Source organism: Ctenopharyngodon idella, chromosome 16 (assembly GCF_019924925.1).
Source record: "Ctenopharyngodon idella isolate HZGC_01 chromosome 16, HZGC01, whole genome shotgun sequence".
Taxonomy (NCBI): Eukaryota; Metazoa; Chordata; class Actinopteri; order Cypriniformes; family Xenocyprididae; genus Ctenopharyngodon; species Ctenopharyngodon idella.
This window is the reverse complement of record NC_067235.1, coordinates 3391766-3405035: the sequence shown is the minus strand read 5'-3', so window position 1 is coordinate 3405035 and position 13270 is coordinate 3391766. Positions and strand designations below refer to the sequence as shown.

The 13270-nt window shown below is 35.9% G+C and overlaps 1 protein-coding gene across 1 annotated transcript in view; it reads left to right on the top strand.

Moving 5' to 3' along the window:
- lars2 (leucyl-tRNA synthetase 2, mitochondrial) overlaps window positions 1-10826 on the top strand; it is a 106878-nt gene extending 96052 nt beyond the window's left edge. The window contains exons 20-21 of the mRNA XM_051865782.1: window positions 6666-6793; window positions 10461-10826. Of these exons, the coding sequence (XP_051721742.1) occupies window positions 6666-6793; window positions 10461-10640 (308 nt within the window). The 3' untranslated portion in view covers window positions 10641-10826. The remainder of the gene's footprint in view (window positions 1-6665; window positions 6794-10460) is intronic.
- Window positions 10827-13270: the final 2444 nt, after the last annotated feature.

The following is a 13270-nucleotide window of genomic DNA, read 5'->3' as shown; positions in this document are numbered from 1 at the left end:
ATAGGCCTATTTATCAAAACTAAAGTAATAAATGAAAGTGGAGACAATACCTCAAAAGAGGCACATTATTATCACTTTTCCAGCATTTATTATTCTTAAAAGTAATGTAAATTATGTTTGCAACAATAGCTGGTTTATTGGCCTTGATAAGTCTGATTGTGTCCCAGAGGCATTAAATAATTCGTGAATATTTGTAAATAGTCATGGCTTAAACAGCTGGAAAAATGACTGTAATGCAGTTCTGTGGATGTTTTGCCCAGGCAGGATTATTATAGTTAACAAAAACTATTAAAAACATTAGAAAATATAAATATTAGTTGAAAAGCTTAAACTAAACGAAAATTAGAAATGTTGCCTTGTCAATATCATTTCGGGTTTTTTTTCCCGACTTTCAACCGACGCGATCATTATCTTTTCATTAACCGACAAGATTATATTAAATTAGAATTAAACGAAATTAGAATGGATAAGTGTCTGTCACCCATTAAAAAAATCCCAGGGGTTTAGTTTTAGCCTACATGAACAAATAGCAGAATAAACAACAGAACATGAGGATTCATCATCATCACGCACCTGCAGCGCTTCTGTGAACGGAGAAAAAATGGGATTAAATCAAATAAAATGAATAAATAGCCTGCGCAAAATTTATTTCACTTAAATAATTAACATATTAACAAAATAAAAGAAAGAAAATGCGAGAAGTAGGCTAATAGACTAAACTATATGCTGAGTTTCCGTTCATTTTTGAGAAGCAAGTTCACGGAAAGGAAACCGAGACGGCAGAAAATTCTTTTTGTTTTCTTTATTTTACAAGCAATGTTTTGTTTTTATTGTGAGTGTACAAAAATAATAGGCCTATTTAAAGGAACACTCCACTTTTTTTGAAAATAGGCTCATTTTCCAACTCCCCTAGAGTTAAACAGTTGAGTTTTACACTTTTGACCATAAATGTCTGAGTATTTTAAGTGGTGTTTCTGCTTTTATAAGAAAATTCAAGTGATCGCGCCGGCGCCTCACGCGCACACACAACATAACCTACTTGACATTGCAGCCTGTTTACTTTCAAAATAACATACAGTCAACCAAATATTTAAAAAGTTACACTGCTCATTTTAAGTAGTATGTGTACAATCAAAGCATTTAAATAATAAATATAGTTTAGCATCCAAATACATAGCGAATATGGATTTATGCCAAATTAGAGTTATAATGCCGGTTTCCTTTTTCAGTTTAGCTTTAAATGAATTCTTTTTGGCTTAACATTTATATATTATATTTTTCAGAACTAAAATAGTCTATGTAGTGGTGCTGCCCCCCCAGTTAATATTTGGTTGACTGTATGCCATCCTGGCGCCGGGCCTGTCTTAAAGGGACAGTAGCCGAATAAAAGTGCCGCTTTCTATGTTGTTAATGTTAATCAAACAACAAAAGACAAAGAAAAAATCACTTACTACTCTTGACTGATTAACTTCTGTAACTTTAATTGATTAATCTGTATTTAATTTTTACAATGAATATTATCCAATGTTATTTTACATTTGATTACTTTGTTTCTTTATTCAGTTTCTTACCTGATTACTACTGTTAGACCTAACTGAAAAAAAGAAAGCAGTCTATTTAATTTCTATCTTTATTCTATTGTATTTAGTTGTGCTATTGTTAGTAATTTGTTCATTTGTTCTTATTTTATTACAGTCTTTTTTAAAATCAGTTAACCATTTGAAATCAAGCTTCCTTGTGCTGTGTGTAAGATATTGCAACAAAATTACCCCATTGTAAAAACAAACACACTGAGTTAGCAAATATTTGTGAGATAATTGTAATGGTAACTGATCAACAATTATATATGAAAAAAGCTTAAAAGCTTTATCATATAAAGTGATCTCTTCAGAAGAAATTTTTGATTGCCTAGACTTTCAATAATGGACAAAAAAAGAAATAATATTAAAAATATCTATATGACAGTATATACATTGTTTTTTTTACTTTTCAGGTATCGTATTGAAGTTAGAAATTTCAGTATCGTGACAACACCACAGCCTATATATTTACTCCACGAACTAACTCTACAAACATGGAAAAGAGTGAGAGTGAGAGTGAGAGTCAGACCTCTCAACCTTACGCTAAAGAGAAAATCCAGTGCGACTTTGAGCAGACCAAGCAAAACATGATTATTGCTTCAAACAATGATATAAAGCTATTCATAACATCATTCAATGTAAATTGTGATAATCGTAATTAATAATCACAATTACAGTTTCAAGGGAATAATTGACAATTATGATTTTTGTCACAATCGTGCAGCCCTAATTGTTAATGTTTTTAATTATTATAAGAGATTAACCAAACACTTTGTCAATTCAAACATCAATGAGCAAGCTTATTTCAAATTCCTTATTAAGCTCCTCCATATTCATGTATGCACAATGTCAGTTGAACTGGTAATAATATCAGCAAAAACACACGCACAAAATCCCTGCATCAACAGTAGTAATCCAGCATGATCCGCGAGTTTTCTTCTTCCATACCTTCTACAAGCCTCATTTGATTTATGACCTCAACTCATGCATTCAGTCAGCATATTCAGTTTCATGGTCACATTTAAATGCGTTTGCATAATAATTTTCAGTAACTTTATACCACTGAATGTCAAGTATGCTTGTTTTATTGGTGCAAATGTTCCCCATCAGTAAATATGCACTTTTCAATAATACAGCATTTACTGGAAAATAAGTTGCATCTGAGTAGTCGCACCGGTTGAATCGTAAGCCGATGAGAGAAACACAGATACATTGTGTCGGTTTATCAGTCACATTTTATCATTACATTCAAAAATAACGTAAAATACCTTTAAATATAATGAAATGTTTACAAACATTATAAAAATGTATTTTATTTCCCCTCACTCAACGACAAATCCTTTCAATTTAACAGTATTCAGAACAAAACAAAAATGAAAATGCAAGTAGATTATAAAATAAACATAAATAATAGTGGCATTCATTACAAACAACATTTATTTTACAGCCTAAACAAAATTATTTAAAGGGAAACTGAAACTGCCGTTGGGCTCCTCTCTCATGCGGCACAAATCCAAATGTTTCCATATTCACACATGTATTTGAATGCTAAACTATTATTTTTTATGTAAGCAAGGCTTTGTACTTCACTCATGAAACACATAAAACAGCATCCTTCACATGCGCAGAAATGTTTGGTGTAACATTAGTGCGGCGGTGGCACAGCCCACATATTGTACAACAGATTATTTAAATTGAGCCAAAGAACTTTTTCCATGTTAGGATAACTGCATTTTTAGTTTGATGATAAATACGCTGTAATATCCACTTGGAAATGCTGGAACTGATATGTTGTTTGTGCGCACGGGGTGCTGGTGCGATCACTTGGATTTTTTTCCTTATAGCAGCTGAAACAATTTAAAATCCTCCATAATTTATGGTCATACAAATAAGAGTAAGACCTCATTCGAAAATGTAAAAATGAAAATGTCTATTTTTTGTGTACATTCAAGTTAACAACAAAACGTTTATTTTCGTAAAAAGCCTCTGTGATTTTGTACTGAAACCAGGTCTGCATGGAATAGTTTGTATTGTGAAAATCACTATTTTAATGGTTATGAATTTAAATAATTATTTGTGAACACATCAGCAGTCATGGACAGACTGTTTTGACTCTTTATGATTTATATTTATTAGATATATTTGCAGAGGCAGTGATTGTTTGATAGTTGGATGCTGCTGAAAACAATCAGTCTACACTTCTGCACCCAGGGATTCAGTCATGCTACATACTGTTCTTTTAGATGTTTGCTGCCTCCATCTGACCACTCCATTAAAAATATCCTGGATATGCCACTGTGCTGAGTAGTGCTGACAAATAACCTATTGTACTTTCCTTGTTGACATTCTAACCCTTTCAAAGAAAACTGGCAGGTCCATGATAAACTAATGGTGTTTTTTGATACTGAATGATTACCATATTTGTGTAACATGAAATGTATTTATTTCAGTGGTAGTGCCATTGAAGAATTGGTTTCCTTTTAAAGGGATAGTTCACCCAAAAATGAAAATTTGATGTTTATCTGCTTACCCCCAGGGCATCCAAGATGTAGGTGACTTTGTTTCTTCAGTAGAACACAAATGATGATTTTTAACTCCAACCGTTGCGGTCTGTCAGTCATATAATGCTTGTCAATGGGAACACAATCTATAAGAGTAAAAAAAACATGCACAGACAAATCCAAATTAAACCCTGCGGCTCGTGACGACGCACTGATGTCCTAAGACACGAAATGATCGGTTTGTGCGAGAAACCGAACAGTATTTATATAATTTTTTACCTCTAATACACCACTATGTCCAACTGCGTTGAGCATCCGGTGTGTGAGGTCTGAACGCGCTCTGACAACGGAAGTGATGTCTCGCACTCATTGACGTCTACGCGCGAGAGATCACTTCCGGCGTCAGAGCGCGTTTTCAGACCTCACACACCGGATTTGCTGGAATAAAGTGTTAACCATTTTGGAATTGCGCCATGTTTATAGGTAAATTCATAAATTCAGTATACAGTGCCCTCCACAAATATTGGCACCCTTGGTAAATGTGAACAAAGGCGGCTGTGGAAATAAATCTGCACTGTTTATCCTTTTGATCTTTCATTAAAAAAATTCACAAAATTCTAACCTTTCATTTAAGTAAAACAATTGAAAATGATAAATGTTTAATAAATGTTTTTCTCTAGTTCACGTTGACCGCAATTATTGGCACCCAATTATTGCAACGTCCTTTTGCCAAGATAACAGCTCTGAGTCGTCTTCTATAATGCCTGATAAAAAAAAAAAAACAGACTCAGGATGAAAGTGAATAATTGTGAGCTGGGTGAAAAGTCGTGGAAATGCAAGTAGTGAGGAGAAAAGGAAACTGTTGGCCCCCATTGTCCATTCCATCACATCCCGCTATTGTCACACACACACACACACACACACACACAAATGCAGAGGCTTTGTGTTAGTCCCCTGAGGAAAAAATTTACACATTCTGATAACTGATACTGACCAGAAGACACAAGATGTATAATCATGTGACCAAATGTTGCTTGTTAAGGGTGTTTATGTGTGTGTGCTCATAGATTTAGAGAACTTTTATGTTCTACAGAAAAAAATAACAGCATACAGGTTTGGAACAGCATGCGGATGAGTAAATAATGACAGCATACATTTTTTTTGTGGGAACTGTCCCTTCCTCTCCAACTTCCTCCTGTACTTATGCACACACACACAAACACACACACATACACACACACAAATACACACATACACATGCTAAGGACAAGCGGAGATGTACATCCTTCCTGAAGGCCATGTTGAGGTCAGGCACAGGCTTCTAAATTTGTAGTATCGACGATCGTGTGACCATCAGATGCCTGTTTATGAGCTAGAGATCATTCGCTGCCCTGTGTTATGAAACAGTCCGAGCTTTGCTGTTCAGTTCGGTGACACTAGTGGTGCAGAAAATCTACTCTTCATCTTTAACCCTGTAGACTACTGTATCATATTAGATACTTTTCTGAAAAAGCTGTTACACACAATCTACTACATGCCTTCTGTCGCCTGATTGATCGTTTATACATTTTAAGCAAGTAAAAGACCTTTTAGTATAATTGTAAATACGCCCCCCTTCAGCTCGTGTTCACGTGTCTTTTTGCTGTGAAATCTTTTTTGATTTTTATAATGTATACATAAGAATAATGTTTTATATTGCTAGTAATATTTTAAGATGATCATTTATTAGGGCATTCATTTTTAGAAAAATCATGTTCAGTTGTCAATTTTGTCTAAGGCCCTGTTTCCACCTGGTATTAAGATGCGTTTTGGTAGATCTGATCACAAGTGGGCGACTCTAAATACAGGTGTAAACTGGGTCTAAAACATTTTGAGCTTGTCCACTTTCGACCACTTCCAGAGGTAGTCGAAAACAACCAGATTACTTTTGTAGTGGAAACGCTCATGTGATGGAATGTGTTCGAACAGCCATTAAAGACCGTCTTTTCTCCGCCTACTGACCTAACGCGTAAACATTATGGGAAGTGCACTAGCCAAACGGGATTTAAACTTTGTCAAGTTTGGTTTGAAGATGAAAAATGTACCAAGCACAATATTATCTCACCATTCGCGTTTGGCGCGGTCTTGTGGCTGTCAGAGCAGAAACAAAAGCTGCTGCTCTCCGTATGTTTTCCCGTCATCTCCGATCATGTTCATATGTAAATTGCATAAGCTTATTTTCTCCATTAGATTGAAAGATCTGAAAAAGCCCATACATTTACCCACCCATAGACCCTCCCTTAGAAGAAATCAGGACAGAAGTGGTGGAAACTGAAGAGATGGATTAAAACACCAGGTGTAAACGGGAATGTGTCTCCCTCGTCTATTTGTGATCCGATCCACCAAAATGCATCTTAATACCAGGTGTAAACAGGTTCAATAAACTGTTCCACTGTGTTTTACTCACCTGCCACATTAATGTCTTTAAATTGTCTTCATTTAGGAGCTTTTCTAAACAAATATTAATATGTGATTCTTTTGATTAATTATTAGCACAGTTCAATAGTCTTGAAATGATTTGACAGTTTCTTGAACCCTCCCTCAGGTTTGTCTCAGGTGAGGAATCCTCTAGGAAGTGTGCTGTCTGGGAAGGGAAGTGTCCTTCAGCAGCCGTGGCCTAGTGTGGACCCAGAGTACCTACAAACCCCCGACACACTCCAGCTGTCCGTACGGGTATGACACACACACACACACACACACACACACACAGAACTGTCAACACACCATATACACACACACATTATTCACAGTGTCTCTTTGGGGAATGTTTCATTTGAGGGAATGAGATCCAGTGCTCATGTTGGGCAAAAATTAATTTTACATTATTTTAGATTTATACATTGGCACAGTGGTGTGAGTAATTGTAATTAGTTATTGTACTAAAGTATCTTTTTAGCTACTTTGTATATTTTGAGTATCAATATTATCAACTTACTCTCTACTTTACTACATTTTTGAATAAGTACACGTACTCTTTACTCCAATAAACTGGTAATAAGTAATGCAAATACTCATTATTTTATTTCTGTTATATTGAAGAGACCTTTTTGAAGGATATTGGTTTATTTATACCCTTTTTGAGCTTAACTGAGACTTGATTTGAATCTCTACTGCTGAACTCTTGCTGAATATTCAGCACAGGATGTTCTCTGGGACAGTGGCGAAGGGAAAGTGTTTACCTCCAACTTGAAAGCCTGTATTTCAGTACCGGCGCTCTGTAATTTGTGCGCGTGTGAAGGGATTGGCCTCTGAATTTGGCATGATGAGTGAACGATTATTACAGACTTCCACCATCATCTTCTTCCCGTGACTCTGTTTCAGGACTCGGGCAAGTGTGTGTCTCTACTTGCCCTCATGCATCTGTCAGTGTTCAAAATCTTGGTATAAAATGGTAAATTTATACTGCCTTTTAAGCTACTTTGTTTTGTCCAATATCTGAGGCAGCATCACTTGAATTCTTCATGGAGAAGACAATCCCAGAATCCTTTGCAAGAAAACTTTAATTCAAGTTTGTGTATTTCTTGTGCTTACAGTATATTGTATTCAGCACATAGCAGTATTGTGTTGTCAGTTCTAGAGGCCTGTTTCCACCATGTAAAAAACAGTAATTGCGTCTTTATATCTCATATTTTTTACTTAGCAGCTGATTTATTACTCGCAATTCTAAGTTTATATCTTGCAATTTTGAGTTAAAGGGTTAGTTCACCCAAAAATGAAAATTCTGTCATTTATTACTCACCCTCATGCCGTTCCACACCTGTAAGACCTTCATTCATCTTCGGAACGCAAATTGAGATATTTTTGTTTAAATCCGATGGCTCAGTGAGGCCTGCATAGGGAGCAATGACATTTCCTCTCTCAAGATTCATAAAGGTACTAAAACATATTTAAATCAGTTCATGTGAGTACAGTGGTTCAATATTAATATTATAAAGCGACGAGAATATTTTTGGTGTGCCAAAAAAAAACAAAATAACGACTTATTTAGTGATGGCCGATTTCAAAACACTGCGTCAGGAAGCTTTGGAGCACAATGAATCAGCGTGTCGAATCATGATTCGGATCGCGTGTCAAACTGCTGAAATCACGTGACTTTGGCGCTCCGAACCGCTGATTCGACATGCTCCGAAGCTTCCTGAAGCAGCGTTTTGAAATCGGCCATCACTATATAAGTCGTTATTTTTATTTTTTTTGGCGCAGCAAAAATATTCTCGTCGCTTTATAATATTAATATTGAACCACTGTACTCACATGAACTGATTTAAATATGTTTTTAGTACCTTTATGGATCTTGAGAGAGGAAATGTCATTGCTGGCTATGTAGGCCTCACTGAGCCATCGGATTTCAACAAAAATATCTCAATTTGTGTTCCGAAGATTAACGAAGGTCTTACGGGTGTGGAACGGCATGAGGGTGAGTAATTAATGACATTATTTTCATTTTTGGGTGAACTAACCCTTTAACATCTCACAGTTTTGCATTTTTATCTAAATTATGAGTTTAAATCTCGCAATTCTGACTTTTTTCTTAGAATTTTGACTAAATTTTGACTTTTTTCCTCTGAATTCTGAGTTTAAATCTTGCAATTCAGACTTTATTAGAGCTGCGAGTTCACATCTCAATTCTGACTTTTTTCTCTATATTTTAGAGATTACATCTCACAATTCTGAATTGATTTTTGCCAATTTTGTGTTACAAAGCTATCAGCACACTCTTTTATGGGGCACCAGGTGACACCTGCCTAATTTCATAACATAAAATGCTGTATTTTATGACAAACTCCTATTAAACTTTAAACTTTAAACTTTCTTACACATAAAAAAAAAAAGCCAGCTGCATTTTGTCTACTGCAATGTAAAGTCACTTCATGCATAAAATTCTAAACCACAAACTGACTTCATTCCATTCGAGGACATAATGGTGAATGCACTTTGTTTCACTGATAGCTGTAAAACACCTTTTGTGGACAAAATCCACCCAGCATGCAAAGAAATGCATTTTATGACCGAAATATTCATTCCATGAATGTGTGCTTTTCGTCCATGTGAGATGTTAAAAAAGTTGGAATTGCAAGGTGTAAACTGAGAATTCTGAGAAAAAAAACATCAGAATTATGAGATAAACTAGCAATTCTGACATTTTTCCTCAGAATCGGGAGTTTATCTCTTAGTTCTGATGTTTTTTCTTGTAATTCTCAGTTTATGCCTTGCAATTCCAACTTTTTAGATGTGAAAGCAAATTGCAAGCTGTAAACTCAGAATTGTGAGAAAGAAAGCCAGAATTGTGGGATAAAAAGTCGAGCATGTCCATAAAAGCTTTCGTGCCTTCGCTCTATTGCTATGGGTTGTCGTCATTGTTCTGTGTTCTCATTGGTTGGTTCTGTATGTGGGCGATTTCATGTGCTAGAAAAGCTGTACCTGAATTACTCACTTAAGCAAAAAAAAAAAAATCTATGTATTGTTCCCTAAAATTGATTACAGAAAATCACCTGAATGCAGTTTGTCAAACTAGCTCAACTACTATAGATGAACAAAAAGCAAACTTTAACTGTACATTTTCATGTTTTTCTCAACCAAACAATTTGCGAAAGTCCATGGAAAGGATACTCACCCATTTTTGACATACAGTACACATAAGTAACTGTTACGATGAAGGATACAAAAAAATATTTAATCTACAAATAAGGAAAATAGGCATGAGATGTTACAGCATATCCTGTTGAAAAAGTGCTACCCAGAAGGCTTTGCTGCGCCCACTCACGGCCAGGCCTCAGGCTGGTAGTATTTTAGGGAATCCCCTGCTTTATGCGGACAGCTGAACTACTTTGGGAGTCATAATAACAGGGTTGATTTTCTCCCATGATGCAGTCCAAATGTAAGTGTGTGTTTAATTTCACCACAGACACACTGAGGAGCAGATGCTACATGAAGACCAGCTTTAGTTTCACACAAACCCACACAACACTAATAGCAGACGCAAACACTAGGTATCCACCCTCAAAGGGTTTCTTTGTTTAGCCATCCCATGATGCACCATAAGCACTTGAACACACAGTATGGCAGCTTTAAAAACTACAACTACTGCAGATTTACAGGAAAATCATTTCACCAATATTTTATCTCTGGCGATTGCATGGCAAACATGAGTTTTGCCTGGCGGACAATCAAAAGGGCACATTATTCCCTAGAAAGGACTCATATCTAATCAACACACATGTTTTGCACTATTCCCTACTTTTTAGAAAATGTCATGGTTTTGCTTCAATCAGACTATTACCTGCTTTTGGCTGAAAAATAACATCTTTAGTCTCCATCAATATTCTCTCTGTTTTCTCCTCAGATCAATAATAAGGCGTGTGGGAATATATCTGTACCTCGTGAAGTGGCTCAGGACGCACAGAAGGTTCAGGAACTGGTACTGAACAGTCCTCTGGGCGCCCGTCTGCTCTCTAACCGCGTCATAAAGAAAGTCTTCCTCTCACCCAGAACTGCCCTCATCAACTTCCTGGTGGAAGAATGACATGGCGAGATGTGCCTTACTGGAGTTTTGGATCCAGAATGGACCATACATGAAAAGACTCTGATATCCAAAGAGCCACGTCAGGAGAACAGGACATGATGTACTGAGTAACAAGATGTTGTGGAGTGTTTCTCAGATGAAAATGAAAATTGCTCTTTGCTACTAAATAAAGAGGTTTTTAGATGATTTCAGGTTTATGGGATACATTTTTTTGTACCAGCCCCACCTCTCAACCCTCGTCACCTCAGACTCCAGGCCAGTCGTGAGCTATTTCTGAACAGCCGGTTTTAGCCTGACATTACAACACCTCTGACAGACCTGCACTGCCTGAAATGGAGACGTGGAGATCATGCTGTGCTTTCAGACAACAGTGGGATTCCTGCTGGCTCTCATAACTAATGTCTCACCCTGACCTCATCAAACGCTCACTCTGTCCTGAATGTCTTTAATTACAGGAGTGACACATGCTGTGTCAGATCACACTGTGAATTACATTATTTCAGTGTGGATGCTGCATCACATGTACACTGAACATATTTTGGTCTATGATGTACAGTACCGGTCGAACGTTTGGACACATTACTATTTTTAATGTTTTTGAAAGAAGCCTCTTATGCTCATCAAGCCTGCATTTTTTTTTTTTTTTTATTGATCAAAAATACAGAAAAAAACAGTAATATTGTGAAATATTATTACAATTTAAAATAATGTTTTTTTTTATTTGAATATATTTAGGGGTCAAGCACAGAAGGTGGAACCTATTGTATCCGTTGGCGTTCTTATTACTCTCTTCTTCCGTTTCTTCTTATTCTTTGCTCTTGAAGTCTATGGCAGCCCATAGAACCGTATGGTAGAAAGCTGTGACATTTGGAACACAGATAGAGGCCAGTCCCAACATTAACCACACCAATTTTTGAGTCTCTAACTCAATCCCTCTAGCGCCACCAACTGTCCAAAGTTTTACTCACATTTATGCTAATAACATTTGAACCTTAAGGGCTAGAAACAAAATATGTCCTCTGATTCCCTGGCTCAAGACAATTCAATTGCACCCTATGACGTCATTTTCCGTTATGAAAATTTTCCAGCCATTTTGAATTTTCAAAAAAATTAAAAAAAAAAACCCTTTTTTTTATCTCCTCCTAGGCCGTTGCTCCAATTTTCATGAAAATTGAACCAGATCATCTTCAGACCATGCCGACAAAAAGTTGTTGTCGATTCGTCAAACCATTTTCGAATAACTCGCGAACAAATTTTACGAAACACTTTGTCATACCGAGAACATAGATGCCAATGTTGCCATAGTTGGCCAAGCTTGCGGTCCGCCATTTTGATTTTCTTTAAAAACCTACTTTTTTTTAACTCCTCCTAGACCGTCAGTTCAATTTTCACCAATTTTGAGTCCGATCACATTCAGACCATGCCGGCAAAAAGCTATGGATTTCATGTCGATAGACAAAACCGTTTTCGTACAGCACAGCAGCAAATTTGAGGCATGATGCCAAAATGACTCTGAGGCTGTATCTCTGCACTGCTTTGGCCTATTGACACCAAACTTTGCATGTTTCGTTGTCACCTTACTCTGACTACACCACATCAATTTGGTCACAGCGCCATCTATTGTTTGACTGTGATAAACCTTTCAATCATATTTCTAATGACTGTATTTATGATTTTTCAGTCAATTTGCCTAAAATATCTTAAAATGTCGTTACTTGCTTGTTTTTGCAGCTGGTCTGACGCTCACAGTCATGTTGGCATGGCTTATCATGCTCTTTGTGCTTGGCCCCATAATTGCTGCTTGCAGCTATATTGTAAAATGTAATTTATTTCTGTGATCAAAGCTGAATTTTCAGCATCATTACTCCAGTTTTCAGTGTCACATGATCCTTCAGAAATCATTTTGACATTGATAATAAATCAACATATTAGAATGATTTCTGAAGGATCATGTGACACTGAAGACTGGAGTAATGATGCTGAAAATTCAGCTTTGATCACAGGAATAAATTACATTTTAAAGTATATTAAAATAGAAAAACATTTTTTTAAATTGTAATAATATTTCACAATATTACTGTTTTTTTTTTTTTTTTTTGTTCTGTATTTTTGATCAAATAAATTCAGCTTTGATGAGCAGAAGAGACTTCTTTCAAAAACATTAAAAATAGTAGTGTCCAAACTGAGTTTTTCACTCAGAAATTGCTAGTAAACTTAAATTAAAAGAAACCAGAAAATTAAAAGAAATCAGTACTTTCTACTATTTCAGTAGAAATACTGAAATAGTATTTTCTTGTCAAATCCAATAATCTTTTTTTTTTCTATGTGATGCAGAAAATCTATGCAAAAAGATGCACTTCATCATGCCAACAAAAGTTAAAAATGAGGAATCTATTGACCAATAAGAATTGTTTTCACAATTTGCATTTCTTGCTCTAACCACACCCCAAAACACACATACAATACACATTTCTATTCATCAGAGCTTTCAGTCACGTGTAAGCGCACCCAGTTTATGCTTTGCTTATAAAGCTTCAAGTGCAAAGAAAAAAAGATAAAATAATAATAATAAACTTTATTTTATAAAGCTGCTTTAAAAGCAGCTTCTCAAAGCGCTGTACACAATATAA